At 41.4% G+C, this 18,921-nt stretch overlaps 1 protein-coding gene and 1 long non-coding RNA gene across 4 annotated transcripts in view; one reads left to right on the top strand and one right to left on the bottom strand.

The window, feature by feature from the left end:
* LOC130361699 (uncharacterized) overlaps positions 1-18,921 on the top strand; it is a 56,805-nt gene that overhangs the window by 3,142 nt on the left and 34,742 nt on the right. The window lies entirely within an intron of this gene.
* Positions 3,269-18,921, bottom strand: part of KCNAB1 (potassium voltage-gated channel subfamily A regulatory beta subunit 1) — a 424,457-nt gene continuing 408,804 nt past the window's right edge. For 2 of the 3 annotated variants that reach the window (XM_056565010.1, XM_056565012.1), the window contains 4 exons: positions 16,546-16,640; positions 16,305-16,425; positions 14,070-14,158; positions 3,269-6,293 (listed from right to left, as the gene is read on the bottom strand). In XM_056565010.1, the coding sequence (XP_056420985.1) occupies positions 6,204-6,293; positions 14,070-14,158; positions 16,305-16,425; positions 16,546-16,640 (395 nt within the window). In that variant the 3' untranslated portion in view covers positions 3,269-6,203. The remainder of the gene's footprint in view (positions 6,294-14,069; positions 14,159-16,304; positions 16,426-16,545; positions 16,641-18,921) is intronic. The other variant, XM_056565011.1, reaches the window with a different exon arrangement.

The raw sequence follows: 18,921 nt of genomic DNA, 5'->3' as shown, positions 1-18,921 counted from the left end.
TTAGGCAAATGAGCAAGGTGTTTTGGTTGGACCTACCTATTCCTGAGTTAGAAAGCAAAACATAAATACTTAAATGGGCACTGTCATGACATTTTTTTTTTGATATGTTGTAGTACTTAACCCCTTAAGGACTCAGCCCATTTTGGCCTTAAGGACTCAGACAATTACATTTTTACGTTTTCATTTTTTCCTCCTCGCCTTCTAAAAATCATAACTCTTTTATATTTTCATCCACAGACTAGTATGAGGGCTTGTTTTTTGCGCGACCAGTTGTCCTTTGTAATGACATCACTCATTATATCATAAAATGTATGGCGCGACCAAAAAACACTATTTTTGTGGGGAAATTAAAACGAAAAACGCAATTTTGCTAATTTTGGAAGGTTTCGTTTTCACGCCATACAATTTATGGTAAAAATGACGTGTGTTCTTTATTCTGAGGGTCAATACGATTAAAATGATACCCATTATTACATACTTTTATATTATTGTTGCGCTTAAAAAAAATCACAAACTTTTTAACCAAATTAGTATGTTTATAATCCCTTTATTTTGATGACCTATAACTTTTTTATTTTTCCGTATAAGCGGCGGTATGGGGGCTCATTTTTTGCGCCATGATCTGTACTTTTTTTTGATACCACATTTGCATATAAAAAACTTTTAATACATTTTTTATAATTTTTTTTAAATAAAATGTATTAAAAAAGTAGGAATTTTGGACTTTTTTTTTTTCGTTCACGCCGTTAACCGTACGGGATCATTAACATTTTATTTTAATAGTTCGGACATTTACGCACGCGGCGATACCAAATATGTGTATAAAAAAATGTTTTACGCTTTTTGGGGGTAAAATAGGAAAAAACGGACATTTTACTTTTTTATTGGGGGAGGGGATTTTTCACTTTTTTTTAACTTTTACTTTTACATTTTTTTACATTTTTTTTTACACTTGAATAGTCCTCATAGGGGACTATTCATAGCAATACCATGATTGTTAATACTGATCTGTTCTATGTATAGGACATAGAACAGATCAGTGTTATCGGCTATCTTCTGCTCTGGTCTGCTCGATCACAGACCAGAGCAGAAGACGCCGGGAGCCGCACGGAGGAAGGAGAGGGGACCTCCGTGCGGCGTTATGAATGATTGGATCCCCGCAGCAGCGCTGCGGGCGATCCGATCATTCATTCAAATCGCGTACTGCCGCAGATGCCGGGATCTGTATTGATCCCGGCACCTGAGGGGTTAATGGCGGACGCCCGCGAGATCGCGGGCGTCGGCCATTGCCGGCGGGTCCCTGGCTGCGATCAGAAGCCGGGATCAGCCGCGCATGACACGGGCATCGCTCCGATGCCCGCGGTTATGCTTAGGACGTAAATGTACGTCCTGGTGCGTTAAGTACCACCGCACCAGGACGTACATTTATGTCCTGCGTCCTTAAGGGGTTAAGTACTACAACATATCTCTAATATACTTTTATAAAAAAATAAAAATGCTAATTTTAAAAGCAATTTGAAATTCGGCCACTAGGGGTCGCCCTCCTAGTGGCCGAATGCAGTGCGGAGTGACATCACTGCAAAATTCCGACTGATTCCGGCAGGGCATCAGTCGTAATTTCGCGCAGGTGCAGGAACATCCAGGGCTGCGCATCGGCTCCCCGCACTCGCCGACCACCCTGCTGCAAGGTACGGGGGGCGGGGGGGGGGGCAGGAAGAGGCTTCCCCCCGCACCCGTCCCTCCCGCATCGGCTCCCGGCTCACTCGTTCCCCCATGAAGCCCCTGTCCTGGGCGGCGGCAGCCAGCAGAGCCCCGGGCGGGGGGTGGGCCTGGTGCAGGCAGAAGCGTAGCTGGAAGGGGCTCCGCACGTCCTTCTTCAGCAGCCGCCTGAGGGGAGTCCGGGGCTCCAGGGACCCCTCCGGCTCTACTCCGGTGTAGCTACTGCCTTCCATGGCCGGGCTCCGGCTCAGCTCCAGCTCCCCGCCGCTGTCCGCCCGGTACAGAGCCACGGAGGTTGCCTTCCAATACAGGGTGCCTCCAGTTGTTTTACCACTACAACTCCCAGCATGCCCTGACAGCCAATAGATGTCAGGGCATGCTGGGAGTTGTAGTGGTGAAACAGCTGGAGGCACCCTGTTAGGAGAACTAAGGGCAGAAGTTGGCCCCCAGCAGGCATCAGTGACGTGGTGCCTGCTGGGGAAGTCTGCCTGGTAGTGAGCACACTACCAGGCAGACTAAATGCCATTTTTAAAATAGTAAAAAAAATAAAAATAAAGGCAGGGAGGGTGTTAGGAATAGAAGGGCAATAGGCAGGGACAGAAAAAAAACATGATGGTAGGAGCTACCCTTTAAAGAGGTAATTTTAAGAATAAAATGTATCAACAATGCACAGGATAGGTGACAGCTATTTGTGGGGGTCTAACTGCTGGGACCTCCACTGATCACGAGAACGAAGGATCCCTTGTCCCCTAAGTGAATGCAGCAGCAGCACGCATGCTTGACCCCTGCTCCTTTTACTCTCTAAGGGATTTGCAAAAATACCTGAGCCCTGTACTTGGCTATGTTCAGAAGTCCCATACAGAGTGAATAAAATTGTGGTCAAGCATGCTGCCTCTCCATTCACTCAGGGAACAAGGGATCTCCATTCTTGTGATAGATGGAGGTCCCAGCAGTCAGCCCCCCCACATATCAATTGGTTATCACCTATCCTGTGGACAGGTAATAACTTTTAATCTTGATATAACTTCATCACTTTAAAATAATAAGATACCAGGTAGAGTGGTTGGGTCTTACTGGCAGCCCAAGGGCTGTATAATGCCCATACATGCCTATTATGTACCTCAAGGCACCCATTCTGGACTTTTGTTTTGTCCTTTTGCCCTTATCACTGACTATTATGGGATCAGGAATTGCATTTAGGGTACGTTCCCACACGGCGTATTTTGCTGCGTATTTGCTGCGTATTTGGTGCTGCGTATTTTCCTACCCATTGACTTCAACAGAGAAAATAAAATACGCAGCAGCAAATACGCAGCAAATACGCCGTGTGGGAATGTACCCTTAAAGTGTATTTCAGCTTGTGTGAACATTTTTCATAAAGATAGACTCTACATAAAAAGTTAAGAGTGGAAAACAATTTTTTTTTATTAAATTTTAAACTAGTGCCAGAAAGTTAAACAGATTTGTAAATTACTTTTATTTAATAATCTTTATCCTTCCAGTACTTATCAGCTGCTGTATGTTCCAGAGGAAGTTCTTTTCTTTTTAAATTTATTTTCTGTCTGACCACAGTGCTCTCTGCTGACACCTCTGTCCATGTCAGGAACTGTCTAGAGCAGGAGAGGTTTGCTACGAGGATTTGCTCCTACTCTGGATAGTTCCTGATACGGACAGAAGTGTCAGCAGAGAGCAATGTGGTCAGACAGAAAGGAAATTCAAAAAGAAAAGAACTTCCTCCGTAGTATACAACTGCTGATAAGTGCTGGAAGTATTAAGATTTTTTTAATAGAAGTAATTTACAAATCTGTTTAACTTTCTGGCACCAGTTGATTAAGAAAAAAAAAATGTTTTCCAGCGGAGTACCCCTTTAAATAACTCATGACTTATTTTATACTCATTAGTGTTGTTCACGAATATTCGCAATACGAATTTTAATCGCGAATATCGCATATTCGCAAATATAGCACTATATATTTGAAATTGCAAATATTCGCTTTTTCCCGCATATTCGCATATTCCTTCTTTTCACTTGTGGGCCAATTAGAATGATGCAAATACACTTGTCAGAGGTTATCAACAACATCCCTAGCAACCAATAGTAAAGTTGCCCACCCCCTCACTGTTTTCTTCCTCGAATAGTGAATATTCACATATGCGAATATAATGAAAACGTGAAATTCGCGAATATAGGACGAATATTCGTCTATATATTCGCAAAATATCGCAAATTCGAATATTGGCAATGCCGCTCATCACTAATACTCATCCTGAGTTACCGCCTAGAACATAGTGCAGAACATAATTCGTAGATTTACTACATGCTTTGGTCATTGGTCAATGAGCTTGTCAACAGAAGGATTCATAAGAGCTGAGATCTTACATTTCCGTGGGAGATTATAGGGCCTGATGTAAAGACTAAACCTTAATAAATGCAAATCAACAGAACAACGTCTGCAGACAGTGAGCCAGCAAAGCATACTGGGAGATTTCAGCTCTGAAGCAGTATTATGATTGCAGCTCTGGATGATAATCTAGGTTTTTATGCAGTACAAAAAGTATTGCATATTTTTGCAGATTAAAAAGTACCTGTCACCAAATAAACTGTTCTAAACTACCTCAGGCTATGTTCCCTAACTACTCCTAACACTCCAGCCCTTAAAAAAAATGTCAGTGCTTTAAAAATCTCTGTATCTTACCTTTCTTCTTACTCACATAGTGCAATCTCCCAGCAGGAAAAAGTGGGTGTTTCCCAGCAGGCATGACATCACTGAAGCCTGCTGGGTGACCACTTCTGCCCTCACATTGTTGCAGCATTGTGATGAATAGAAGACCTCAGGCTCTGTGCATGTTTCAGTCTGTGCAGATTTCAGTGAGGCTCTCCTTCAGCTGTCAGTCTGTGCAGCTTTCTGTGAGAATTTATGGAGCTTTCACTTTCTGTGCAGCTGTTAGTCAAGCTCAGTGTAGAGAAGCACTTCCTGAGTTTGGAATCCTGCAAGGCCGTGAGGAGACCAAACTCACTGTATTAATTGTGGCAGGGAACAGAACAGAGCCACCTAGTGGCTGTTTTTATATTACATTTTAAACATTTATGTTGATCATTTTAAAAGCAATTGAATGGGAAAGTGTCTGCTAATTACACAAGGAACACTATATTAAAAGTTTTATTTGGTGACAGGTACTCTTTAACTGAGTAGGTTGCCCAACACTGGACTGGGAGAGTCATCGGAAAAAAACCTTCAAGAATTGGGAGTGATCTGAAGCTGACACAGGATAATTGCATACAAAGTGATAGAGAGCATGGAGAAAAATATATATGTGCCTATTTTATGCCCAACAGCACTAAAATTATTGATAATAACTCCATGCAAAGAAAATATCAACGGCGAGACATGAAGAAAAAAATATGTTTGCAGCTCTGTCAAACTTTGGTTGCCTTTACAGTTTACAACAATATCCTACTAATGCTAGAAATTAAAAAGTGTATAACGCATAAAAGCTACACATGCAAATGATTTCCAAATCAAAGCGCCAAAGTACATAAAATATTTAAATGTGCACCTCCAGAAAAAAAATAAAAGAAAAAAAAAAATCTATTATCTTATTTCCATACAACTATTTTGTTATCTAAAATTCTTTAAATCATGGCAAACGACATATCATGCCATGGTGTAGATGTGCGAGCATGCAATCTGTAGCCATAGCTTCTTGAAGGCAGTGGAGCCAACGAAATCACAGGACCGGGTCCTTCAGAGACCGCTCTTTGTAACATCTCACCCCTTCAGCTTACTGATAAATATCCCAAATGAGAAAATCCCTTTTATTAATCTATTTATCAGAATGCCCTAATATATATGGCAACAGTGCAGAATCTGTTAATGGTAAAGTGCCTTCATTTTGAGTTCAATCAAGAAATCTGACTGTTCTGTAAGTGAACTTTTCACTCACTGCCCCAAAGTCCCGAAAATGATCTCATAAATGGATAATCAATTGTTCAGCCATGTTAACCTCTCCATAGTAAAGCCATCATCTTCCAAAAGCATAAGAATATATCTATATATATATATAAAAGTGAACACAACCAGATCGCTCTTATATAGAGATCGTGTAGTGTTCGAGACTGATGCATAGTATTTGGACCTCATTACCCAGTATAATACAGAACGGAGTTCCCCGACCACCCTATAGAACAACAGGTGTAAGAAAACCTATTGCAGATTACACGTGTCTCCTAGAAATGATTCCTTCCAGCAGAAGTCTTTGTATTCATACAGCCATTCATTATTTCTCAGCATAAGCAGTATGCATGAAATCAAATGGTAAGAAACAGGTACAAAGAATATATACAGTTTTTCTGATGTGCTTCTAGGTTTAGTGGTAGCAATGACGAGTACTGGAGCAGGTATCCAGGGGAATCCATTAAACGTGATCCAGTACTATATAAAGGGCACTATTAATATCATGCAGACTGCTCTTCATGCAGTAGGTTACGATCTATAATCCTTTTTGCTGAATGGCTTGTTTCCCAAAATGTTGTCAACCTCGTTTACAATATGTGACGTCATCTTTGGAAGGACCTGTGGGAGACAATGGCAATGTAAGGAAAGATCAGGACATGAGCTGCTTACAGTATGTTACAACAATACATTATGTTAATGGAGAACATGGCATGGCAATAGGCCCATAGGGGGAGATTTATCAAAACCTGTGCAGAGGAAGAGTGGTGCAGTTGCCCATAGCAACCAATCAGATTGCTTCTTTCATTTTCCACAGGCCTCTTTAGAGGCCTGTGGAAAATGAAAGAAGCAATCTGATTGGTTGCTATGGGCAACTGCACCACTCTTCCTCTGCACAGGTTTTGATAAATCTCCCCCATAGAGTTTAATGGACTGAACGTTGTCAACTAGTGACTACATTTAGTCCATTTCCTGTATACTCTTATCTTGTGTGACCTAAAAGTTTGGTTTGCTGCACTTTTTAGTCCTGTGAAATAACTTTATATATTCAGGATATAAACTGCTCTGTGCCCGATGACTGGCGATGCAAGCCGCCATGCCCCCTCCATTCAAGTCTATGGGAGTGAGGTGACAGCTAGTACATAGCCATCACACCTCCTCCCATAGACGCGGATGGAGGGGGCTTGCATCGCCAGTCATCAGGCATGGTGCCAGAGCGGTGGGACCCCCGCAAGCTAACATCTTATCCCCTATCCTTTGGATAGGGGATAAGATGTTTCCAGTGAAGTACCCCTTTAAGTCAATTATATATACCTCATATTGAAGTTTCTCAGTTTCCTAAAGGAGCAATAAAGTTGCTAGCCGAGATACTGTGCAATATATATATATATATATATATATATATATATATATATATATATCTTGTAACAGCAGCAATTGTAGAAGCTTTACTGCTCATTCAGGAAATTGAGAGGCTCTACTTATATAGACAATCCAATTAATACTACAAGAAGCTGAAGATCAGGAGCATTTTACATCTAATTTTATTACCCCCATGTGCACTATGTGCTATTGCTATATTACACATTAATAATGACTTTTTGTACAGATGGTATTTTACTTATTTCTACTCCAATTGCCAGGTGGAAGTAAAGATTGTGTAAATGTGCAGCTATCGTTGTAAGCGGTCACAGTTCCTAAAAGCAATAAATATGCAGAGAATGTTAACCGCATCAACAGTAACATAAACTGGCTGAAATCGTTACCACCCCTAAATCCACATGACATCTCATAGACGGCAATGCATTTCCGTGCGGAGTCCGTAGAAAGAATAGACACATCTATTCTTTCTGCAGACACCGGAATTTGAATTTCCCCGCCAGATGTTTCCAACGAGGAAATTCTGCTATGTGAACAGTGCAGCAGAATCCCATACTCAGTGGGACTCTGCTGCGGAAATTCAGTGCAGAATTCTGCACGGAAATTCCATTGTATGAACATAGCCTCAGACAAGCATTTTGCAGGAAAGAGAATGTCTGACTATAAGATATGCTAGGAAGCTGTGATTTCTGAAAAAAGATGTTACTACCTGCATACTGACAGGATGCTTAATCTTATGCATGTGCCAAATTTTGTTTATTTATTAATACATTTTTTGTTCTTTTTGATCAATTCAGCAGATGAACAGTAATGATGCATTAAACCTACATATATTCTTTAAATCTGTTGCCTGCAAAAATTAGCTTTGAAGGTCCACAGACCAGTTAAGATAACAATGGAGGCCCAGACTTTGTCATAAGATTGTATAGACAGATAGAAGCAAACACACTTATCATTTTTCAGATTATAAAATGCACAGACAATATTGCCTTCCAGCTCTATGGATGAAACTTAAATGCTTTATTTAATTCCTATAAAATGTCACCCCAGCAAACCGACGTGTTTCAGTAATTTCATATGTAATTCACCAGACGCTTTAGCATCAGCGGTGATTAATCCCAGCAGGAGACACCTCCATAATCTTCTACTAATCCTATATGGGATTTATGTGGTGTTCACAACTATGTCTATTGTGTAGGATATAAGAAAGTAAACCTTTCCTCGCCTCTAGTGTCCTGCTACAGTCCCCTGATGCGATTGTCTTTCTGAGCTGCAAGTGACTGTCAGGCCTGGGAAGCATCCGAGCTCAATGTGTCATGCTGCCGCTCAGAGAATTGCTGGCTGAGGTCAGACATCACTGCAACCAGCGATTCACTGAAGGACTGAAGGACACATTGGGCCCGGGTGCTTCCCAGGCCTGACACATCACACTGCAGCTCCGGAAGACCATCGCTTCAGGGGACCTGAGCAGGACACTAGAGGCACCGTGGGAGCCTGGAGGAGAGGAAAGGTTTATTTTTTATATCCCACACAATGGGCATAGTTAGGAAACCTCCCTCCCACCAGATAACCCCCTATAATCATAAAAAATGTTTTTTTTAAATGCAGCTAATGATGAAATGCAGTAGCATGGCTATAGGGGAGGGAGGGGATGCCAGCATTATAATTGGCATGTGGTCTGTGGTGGGATTCAAGTTATGGCTCTGATACAATTCATTCTGTAAATTTTTATTGAAGAAAATAACACTTATTATATTAGTCATTAATATGTACTTGTAATTTGAAGTTATAATTGCAAAATAGCATTAGTATTGTACTGTAATTGTGGCATTGCGCCTCCTGAGGGCGCTGTGTTATGCCTCTAAAGTGAAGAATGTGGAGCAGTGGGCAGGGAGATGGCTTCCAGTCCGCCTGCTTCACTCCAGCCTGGAGCTGATTTAGAGGAACCACCTGTAGATGCTCTTTCAGGGCCCATGCACACTACAGATTTTCAAAATGAATTCCAAGTGGAAACCACTTGCAGCAGAATCTCATTGATCTCAATCGGATTCTGCTGCTCAGTTTCATACTTCTGATGTTAATCTGGATTCCACCCAAAAAATAAAAAGAACATCTTATGTCGGCATCTACTCGTAAAAGCCAGTAAGGCTAGGTTGACACTACGGAATTGCCACCTGCAATTCTGCTTTGAAATTACAGGCAAAAATTCTGCTTACAAAAATGTATATTATGGTGAATGGGTTTCTGTTCACAAATTCATACTTCGGAATTTGTGAAGCGGAATTTGTGAACAGAAAATCCGCTTTAAAATTTCCGCCTGAAGAATGGCGTTGCTCATTCTTCAGGTGGAAATACTCACGGAGCACATTGCAGTCTATTGGAGACTGTAGTGTCTGCACGGTCCTAGCGCTGACAGATTCAGTCGGTGATGGCCGCACTTGGAATCTCCAGGCAGAAATTTTCTGCTCTGAGATTCTTTCAGACTTTTCTTTAGAAGGGTGCGTTCACACTACGAAATTCTCGCGGAATTCCACTCGTGGAATTCCGCGGTGTGAACTTAACATTAGTGTGAATGGGTCTCCGCGAGACCTGTTCACACTGCGGAATTTCCGTGGCGGACAATTCCACCGCTGAAATTGTTCCGCGCAAAGAAAGAACATGTTCATTCTTTGCACGGATTCCGCGAGCACTGCATAGCCGTCAATGGTGACGGCTCAGTGCCCCACGGCCCTAGCGCCGAAGCAACATCGGCAGCGGCCGCCAGGCGGAAACTCCGCTTGCGGAATTCAGCCGCCAGAATTCTGTAGTGTGAATGGGGTCCAATGCTTATTTAGGTGGTAAAATTCTGCTCACAATGAATGATGATTTAGGGCAGGGCGGATCCCCTGCCAAAATTCCTTGATGAATTTCCATAGTGTGCATTAACCCTTAGAGAAATTAGAGCTTCCCAGGATGGAAGGACGCAGGCAGTACTAAACCTGTGGGGGTCAGGAGCAGTCTGGGTAAGACACGTGTAATATTCAGCTTGTAACATTTAACTCTACGGCTATGTTCACATGTCAGTACTTATTAGCTGCCGAATACTACAGAGGAAATTCTTTTCTTTTTGGAACACAGAGCTCTCTGCTGACATCATGACCACAGTGCTCTCTGCTGACATCTCTGTCCATTTCAGGAACTGTCCAGAGCAGCATATGTTTGCTATGGGGATTTTCTCCTACTCTGGAAAGTTCTTAAAATGGACAGAGATGTCAGCAGAGAGCACTGTGGTCATGATGTCAGCAGATGTCAGCAACTTTCTGGCACCAGTTGATTTAAAAAAAAAAAAGAGTTTTCCACCGGAGTACCCCTTTAAATCTCTGTGCGGACATTGTGCAGACTGCGCGCGTCGGTATGATATGCCTCCGACACTAGGACCGCTCGGGAATGTGCCGTCTCATAGACGGCAATGCATTCCGTGCTGAGTTCGCAGAAAGAATGGACATATCCATTCTTTCTGTGGAGACCGGAATTGTTTTCAGTGCGGCAATTCTACTACGTGCACGGCGCAGCAGAATCCTATTGAAATCATTGCGGAGAACATAGCCTTATTCAGCAACCAGAATAATATTGGCAATGACTGGATGGGGAGCTTGGTACAGTGATAAGTAAACAAATGTATTTTATTGTGACACATTTCCTGGTTGATGAAATTATCAGAATGATCAAGAAATGCATCACAATAATATACATTTGTTTACTTATCACTGTACCAAGCTCCCCATCCAGTCATTGCCAATATTATCCTGGTTGCTGTAGGAGTCGTTGTGGATATCTAGAAGTGTTGAAGTTACTGTTGTTGTGGATATCTAGGAGTGTTGAAGTTACTGTTGTTGTGGATATCTAGGAGTGTTGAAGTTACTGTTGTTGTGGATATCTAGGAGTGTTGAAGTTACTGTCGTTGTGGATATCTAGGAGTGTTGAAGTTACTGTTGTTGTGGATATCTAGAAGTGTTGATGTTACTGTTGTTGTGGATATCTAGGAGTGTTGAAGTTACTGTCATTGTGGATATCTAGGAGTGTTGAAGTTACTGTTGTTGTGGATATCTAGGAGTGTTGAAGTTACTGTCATTGTGGATATCTAGGAGTGTTGAAGTTACTGTCATTGTGGATATCTAGGAGTGTTGAAGTTATTGTTGTTGTGGATATCTAGTAGTGTTGAAGTTACTGTTGTTGTGGATATCTAGGAGTGTTGAAGTTACTGTTGTTGTGGATATCTAGGAGTGTTGAAGTTACTGTCATTGTGGATATCTAGGAGTGTTGAATTTACTATTGTTGTGGATATCTAGGAGTGTTGAAGTTACTCTTGTTGTGGATATCTAGGAGTGTTGAAGTTACTGTTGTGGATATCTAGGAGTGTTGAAGTTACTGTTGTTGTGGATATCTAGGAGTGTTGAAGTTACTGTTGTTGTGGATATCTAGGAGTGTTGAAGTTACTGTTGTTGTGGATATCTAGGAGTGTTGAAGTTACTGTTGATGTGGATTTCTGGGAGTGTTGAAGTTACTGTTGTTGTGGATATCTAGAAGTGTTGAAGTTACTGTCGTTGTGGATATCTAGGAGTGTTGAAGTTACTGTTGTTATGGATATCTAGGAGTGTTGAAGTTACTATTGTTGTGGATATCAAGAAATCTTGAATTTACTGTTGTTGTGGATATCTAGGAGTGTTGAAATTACTGTTGTTGTGGATTTCTGGGAGTGTTGAAGTTACTGTTGTTGTGGATATCTAGAAGTGTTGAAGTTACTGTTGTTGTGGATATCTAGGAGTGTTGAAGTTACTGTTGTTGTGGATATCTAGGCGTGTTGAAGTTACTGTTGTGGATATCTACAAGTGTTGAAGTTACTGTCGTGGATGTTTAGGAGTGTTGAAGTTACTGTCATTGTGGATATCTAGGAGTGTTGAAGTTACTGTCGTTGTGGATATCTAGGAGTGTTGAAGTGACTGTCGTTGTGAATATCTAGGAGTGTTGAAGTTACTGTCGTTGTGGATGTCTAGAAGTGTTGAAGTTACTGTCGTTGTGGATATCTAGAAGTGTTGAAGTTACTGTTGTTGTGGATATCTAGGAGTGTTGAAGTTACTGTCATTGTGGATATCTAGGAGTGTTGAAGTTACTGTTGTTGTGGATATCTAGGAGTGTTGAAGTTACTGTCATTGTGGATATCTAGGAGTGTTGAATTTACTATTGTTGTGGATATCTAGGAGTGTTGAAGTTACTGTTGTTGTGGATATCTAGGACTGTTGAAGTTACTGTTGTGGATATCTAGGAGTGTTGAAGTTACTGTTGTTGTGGATATCTAGGAGTGTTGAAGTAACTGTTGTTGTGGATATCTAGAAGTGTTGAAGTTACTGTCGTGGATATCTAGGAGTGTTGAAATTACTGTCGTTGTGGATATCTAGGAGTGTTGAAGTTATTGTCGTTGTGGATATCTAGGAGTGTTGAAGTTACTCTTGTTGTGGATATCTAGGAGTGTTGAAGTTACTGTTGTGGATATCTAGGAGTGTTGAAGTTACTGTTGTTGTGGATATCAAGAAATGTTGAAGTTACTGTTGTTGTGGATATCTAGGAGTGTTGAACTTACTGTTGTTGTGGATATCTAGGAGTGTTGAAGTTACTGTTGTTGTGGATATCTAGGAGTGTTGAAGTTACTGTTGTTGTGGATTTCTAGGAGTGTTGAAGTTACTGTTGTTGTGGATATCTAGAAGTGTTGAAGTTACTGATGTTGTGGATATCTAGGAGTGTTGAAGTTACTGTTGTTGTGGATATCTAGGAGTGTGGAAGTTACTGTTGTTGTGGATATCTAGGAGTGTTGAAGTTACTGTTGTTGTGGATATCTAGAAGTGTTGAAGTTACTGTTGTTGTGGATATCTAGGAGTGTGGAAGTTACTGTTGTTGTGGATATCTAGGAGTGTTGAAGTTACTGTTGTTGTGGATATCTAGAAGTGTTGAAGTTACTGTTGTTGTGGATATCTAGGAGTGTGGAAGTTACTGTTGTTGTGGATATCTAGGAGTGTTGAAGTTACTGTTGTTGTGGATATCTAGGAGTGTTGAAGTTACTGTTGTTGTGGATATCTAGGAGTGTTGAAGTTACTGTCGTTGTGGATATCTAGGAGTGTCAAAGTTACTGTTGTTGTGGATATCTAGGAGTGTTGAAGTTACTGTTGTGGATATCAAGAAGTGTTGAAGTTACTGTTGTTGTGGATATCTAGGAGTGTTGAAGTTACTGTTGTTGTGGATATCAAGAAATGTTGAAGTTACTGTTGTTGTGGATATCTAGGAGTGTTGAAGTTACTGTTGTTGTGGATATCTAGGAGTGTCAAAGTTACTGTTGTTGTGGATATCTAGGAGTGTTGAAGTTACTGTTGTTGTGGATTTCTGGGAGTGTTGAAGTTACTGTTGTTGTGGATATCTAGGAGTGTTGAAGTTACTATTGTTGTGGATATCAAGAAATGTTGAATTTACTGTTGTTGTGGATATCTAGGAGTGTTGAAGTTACTGTTGTTGTGGATTTCTGGGAGTGTTGAAGTTACTGTTGTTGTGGATTTCTGGGAGTGTTGAAGTTACTGTTGTTGTGGATATCTAGAAGTGTTGAAGTTACTGTTGTTGTGGATATCTAGAAGTGTTGAAGTTACTGTTGTTGTGGATATCTAGGAGTGTTGAAGTTACTGTTGTTGTGGATATCTAGGATTGGGTGCGACTGGACTCTGTTTTTTTTTTTTTTCTTTTAAAAATAGTGCCACATCTGTTCTCCAGTATTGTACGGGCAGTTGCACCATACTTGGCTGTGTTGGACTCAAATGTCTTGTGTGCCATTCGTCTCAGACCCAGGAGTGACCCCCAAAATTGCTAAATTATATTATAAAAAAAACAGTGACTTGATATTAAAACAACACTGCTGCGTGTGAATAGCACTTACAAGGTATATTGAGTTATTACACGTACTTTTCCTAAGCACGTACTGTGTGTGATACAGACACTTACCTGTATGGCTCCTAGGTTTTCTATCAATTGCTCTGGATTAGATGATCCTAACAGGACAGAACTCACTCCCTCATTCCGCAGACACCAAGCTAGAAGAAATAGAGATCACAAAGCTAAACTCATCTTAATCTAATGCAGTGTTTTCCAACCAGGGTACCTACAGCTGTTGCAAAACTACAACTCCCAGCATGCCCGGACAGCCTTTGGCTGTCCGGGCATGCTGGGAGTTGTAGTTTTGCAACAGCTGGAGGCACCCTGGTTGGGAAACACTGATCTAATGTAAAGTACAGAAGAACTGGCAGAATAGGTAACTAGTGTTGTGTATGTATGAGCACTAGAGGTCACTATTTCATTCCTTATGGTCACATATCATGTGTGTAGTAAAAGTGCCAGTGCACAGTGGATAGTGCTACGAGTGTTAGGGCTGTCATAGAAAACAGGGTAAGAGTGGCTGCATTATTCCAGTATAATATCTTCGACTCTTTAATTAGATCATCTTAAATCATACAGTTATTGCTTTGTTAGTTCTGAGTTTCTCTTACCTGAGGATGATACTTCTTTTCATGTCAAAATTATATGGTCAGATTTGGAAACAAGTCGTTTTACTTTTTGCTAACAGCAGGGGGCAGCATAAAGATTAGGTAGATAGGTAGAATGGGTACAATAAAGCACTTTAAAGGGAATTTATCATTGTATGCATAACATTCTTTTCCTCAATAATAATTTTGTATACATTTTTAGGCACAATAAATTGTGATGTACAGAAAAATGCCATGTTAATACAATGATACCCCCCCTCCTTTTGTCTTTATGTGTGCACAACATGGGCACTCTTGGTCTTTATGTGTGGTAAAATAGGGTATTTTTTGACCCATGTCCATTTATCAGTAGGTATATAAGGTGAGCGGTTCACTCTGGATACTGTGCCATGACTAAGAACCGCACGGTTCGAAACGCGTCAGCGTTTCAGCTTTGTTTTTAACCTCACGTGGATTTTTCTTGTTCCCTATTTTTAATATGGATTAATTAAATTTTGGACCTTTAAATATTATTTCTATTTGGGAGCTGGAGCATCTGCACCTTTTCTTCATCTGGTATTTTAAAGGGTTACTCCGTTGACATTTTTTAAAAAAAATCAACTGGTGCCAGAAAAACAGATTAGTAAATTACTTCTATTGAAAAAAAATCTTTACCCTTCGAGTACTTATTAGCAGCTGTATGCTACAAAGGAAATTATTTTCTTTTTGAATTTCTTTTTGTCTTGTCCACAGTGCTCTCTGCTTACACCTGATGCCCGTATCAGGAACTGTCCAGAGCAGGAGAAAATCCCCATAGCAAACCTATGTTACTCTGGACAGTTCCTGACACGGACAGAGGTGTCAGCAGAGAGCACTGTGGACAAGACAAAAATGAAATTAAAAAAGAATAGAATTTTCTCTGTAGTATACAGGCGCTAATAAGTACTGAATGCATTAAGATTTTTAAATAGAAGTAATTTACAAATCTGTTTAAAGGGGTACTCCGCCCTTAGACATCTTATCCCCTATCCAAAAGATATGGGATAAGATGTCAGATGGCCGGGGATCGCTGCTGCAGCACCCCGCTATCATTACTGCGCAGAGAGAGATCGCTCTGCACGTAATGACGGGCAATACAGGGGCCGGAGCATCGTTATGTCACGGCTCCGCCCCTCGTGACGTCACGGCCCGCCCCCGTCAATACAAGTCTATGGGAGGGGGCGTGGCGGTTGTCACACCCCCTGCCATAGACTTGCATTAAGGGGAACGGGCCGTGATGTCATGAGGGGCGGAGCCATGACGTCACGCTGCTCCGGCCCCTGTATCGCCCGTCATTACGCACAGAGCGAACTCGCTCTGTGCAGTAATGATGGCGGGGTGCCGCAGCGGCGATCCCCAGGGTACCCAGCAGCGGGACCCTGGCGATCTAACATCTTATCCCCTATCCTTTGGATAGGGGATAAGATGCCAGGGGCGGAGTACCCCTTTAACTTTCTGCCACCAGTTAATTTAAAAAAAAAAGTTTTCCACTGGAGTACCCCTTTAAGGGTGCTCTTTCCTAATAGTATTTCACTCTGAACATTGGTACTATATAGCTGTATGTGGGCACTGTTTTGTACCACACAAGTATGACATTTCCTCTATATTGCCATGGAGTTCTATCCATTATGACAAGAGGCTATATTTCACTAAGCTGTATATGTATATATTTTCTTACCTATGGCAAGCTGTGGCAGAGTGCATCCAAAACGTTCTGCAATTGGTGTCAAATCCTTCACTTTAGATTGCTGTTTGCGCCCCTCTTCACTCAGTATTTTGTCCTTTAACCACTGGTAACACTGAAAGATCATGACGTCACAGAATCAAAGGAAGAACGAAAATATAATTATTACTGCATTGAAAATAGGTGTGTTACACTGAAAAGTGTTCAGCGTCTTTTTGAATATTTTTAGGATTACCTTTAATGATGCTCTCGCACTCTCTGGGACTCCATTTTCATATTTTCCTGAGATGATACCGCAAGCTAGGGGAGACCATGTCACTGCACCAACTCCTTTGGAACAAAGCATTTGGTTACACTATTTGGGTATTATGTTGCATATTTTTCTACCCATTAAAATCAATGAGTAGCCAAAATCAGCTGCTTATTTTGCTACCAATTGACTTCAATGGGTAGGATAATACGCTGCAGAAAAATACGGCAGCAAAATACGGCACGTGTGACCCTACCCTTACTGGAAAATGCTACAATTTTTCTAGTAGTATTTTTGTAGCCTGTTTTTTTTTACCTGTATTTAGGTGCTAGTTTTACAAGCTGCTAGTTTTTGCAATGTTTTACCGCATATGACTAAATGGTGTTAAAGGAAAACTGTCAGCTTGCTCCCCCCTGCACTAACCAGCGGTATTGGCTGGTAGTGCGGGGGACGCTGATCAGTTTGATGCCTAGCGTGCCCGGATCCGCTGCGCCGTCTGGCCATAATCTTCGATTTTAGGTATACGCAAGTGGAAATTCAGAAGTGTGAATGGGAGTGCAGAATCCCATAGAAGTCTATGGGCTTTAATTTGAGGTGGAATTCCGCAAGAGGAAATTCTACCATGTGAATAGACCCTAGGGAAATGCTGCATATTTTCAAAGATGCAGGGGAATCCCGGAGGTCCATTGTTTATAGTAGACTCTTTGAAATCCATTGTATGAAATAATAAATGATCACAGTTTTTCTTACACCTTTAGTTCAGCTATTGCTTCATTTTGCTGCATTATTTTGCATTCATGCCATCTTCGGCAGAATATAGTGTGACTATTACATAAACGGGGACATTTATCATCATTGCTTTGGTAAGCGGGTTCTGTAGGCATATTTTTCTTGCTTTAGTTTTGCTTATGTATGACACATTTATCATACTATCACAGGGGGTTGATAACTTTGACGCACATAAGCAAAAAACAATAAATCACTTTTGAATAGCATTTTTTTAGCACACATAAGCAAAAACCAATAAATTACTTCAGGACACCAATTTGCAGCTCTGAAAAAATGTGCGATATATATGTGTGTTTATTAGATTTTTTTTTAACACTTTTTCCCCCTAAATGTACTAACTCATTTTAAAAAAAAATTTTTTACTTCTCATTTTAGATCCGTGTATCCTGTGAACTACTTTAGATTCAGAGGATTACGGTGACCAGCGTTTTTCTGGTTTAATGTTAATAAAATGGTTAACGAGAGCTTGTGGAGGAGTTTTTTTGGAATATATATATTTTTTTTAATGTGTTGTTTTTTTTATTTTTATTTACTTGACAGGCCTAGTAGTGGAAGCCGTCTTATAGACGGAGTTCATTACTAAGCCGGGCTTAACGTTAGCCACAAAAACATCTAGCGCTAACCCCCAATTATTACCCCGGTACCCACCGCCATGGGGTGCTGGGAAGAGCCGGTACCAACAAGCGCAGAGCATCAAAAATGGCGCTCCTGGGCCTAGGAGGTAACAGTCTGGAGTTATTTAGGCTAGGGAGGGCGAGTAACAATGGTCCTTTCCTACCCTGGTAACGTCAGGCTGTTGCTGCTTGGTTGGTATTTGTCTGAGAATAAAAATTGGGGGAACCCTATGCTTTTTTTTGCATAAATAATTAAATATTTAAAATAAAACACGCACAGGGTTCCCCCTATTTTTATTTTCAGCCAAATTCCCACTAAGCAGCAACAGCCTGACGTTACCAGGGTGGGCAAGGTCCATTGCTACTTGCCTTCCCCAGCCTAAATAACACCAGCCTGTTACTGCCTAGGCCAAGGAGCGCCATTTTTTATTATTTTGTATTAATACATTTATTGTCACCCGCCCACATCTCCCGTGTTGCACGACTACAACTCCCAGCATGCCCTTACAGTAAGGACATTCTGGGAGTTGTAGTCATGTGGTGCGAGAGATGTGCGGGCAAGTGACAAGCTTGTCACCTACCCCCCCCCTGCTCTGCACGGCTACAACTTCCAGCATGACCTTACAGTATGGACATGCTGGGAGTTATAGTTGTGCGGCAGGGAAGAGGGCAGGTGACAAGCTTATCCCCCGCCCCCACCGCACAACTACAACGGAGTTGTAGTCTTGCAAGCCAAGGAAGCGGGCAGTAATGCGCTCCGCTCCCTGGCTGGCGGTGATCAGAAAATCACTGTCATTTCATATTTCCCGCCGGGTCCCGTGACACGGGACCCAGCAGGAAATTTGAAATTACAGTAAACTCTGCAGCGCCGTAGCTAAGGCAGCCCGTCTGACATAACACTTCAAAATTGCTCTCCAAAGCCATTTTGTAAGCCAGGTCCTGGCTGCCTTACATTTAT

Source organism: Hyla sarda, chromosome 3 (genome assembly GCF_029499605.1).
Source record: "Hyla sarda isolate aHylSar1 chromosome 3, aHylSar1.hap1, whole genome shotgun sequence".
NCBI classification, from domain to species: Eukaryota; Metazoa; Chordata; class Amphibia; order Anura; family Hylidae; genus Hyla; species Hyla sarda.
This window is presented reverse-complemented; position numbering and strand designations above follow the sequence as displayed.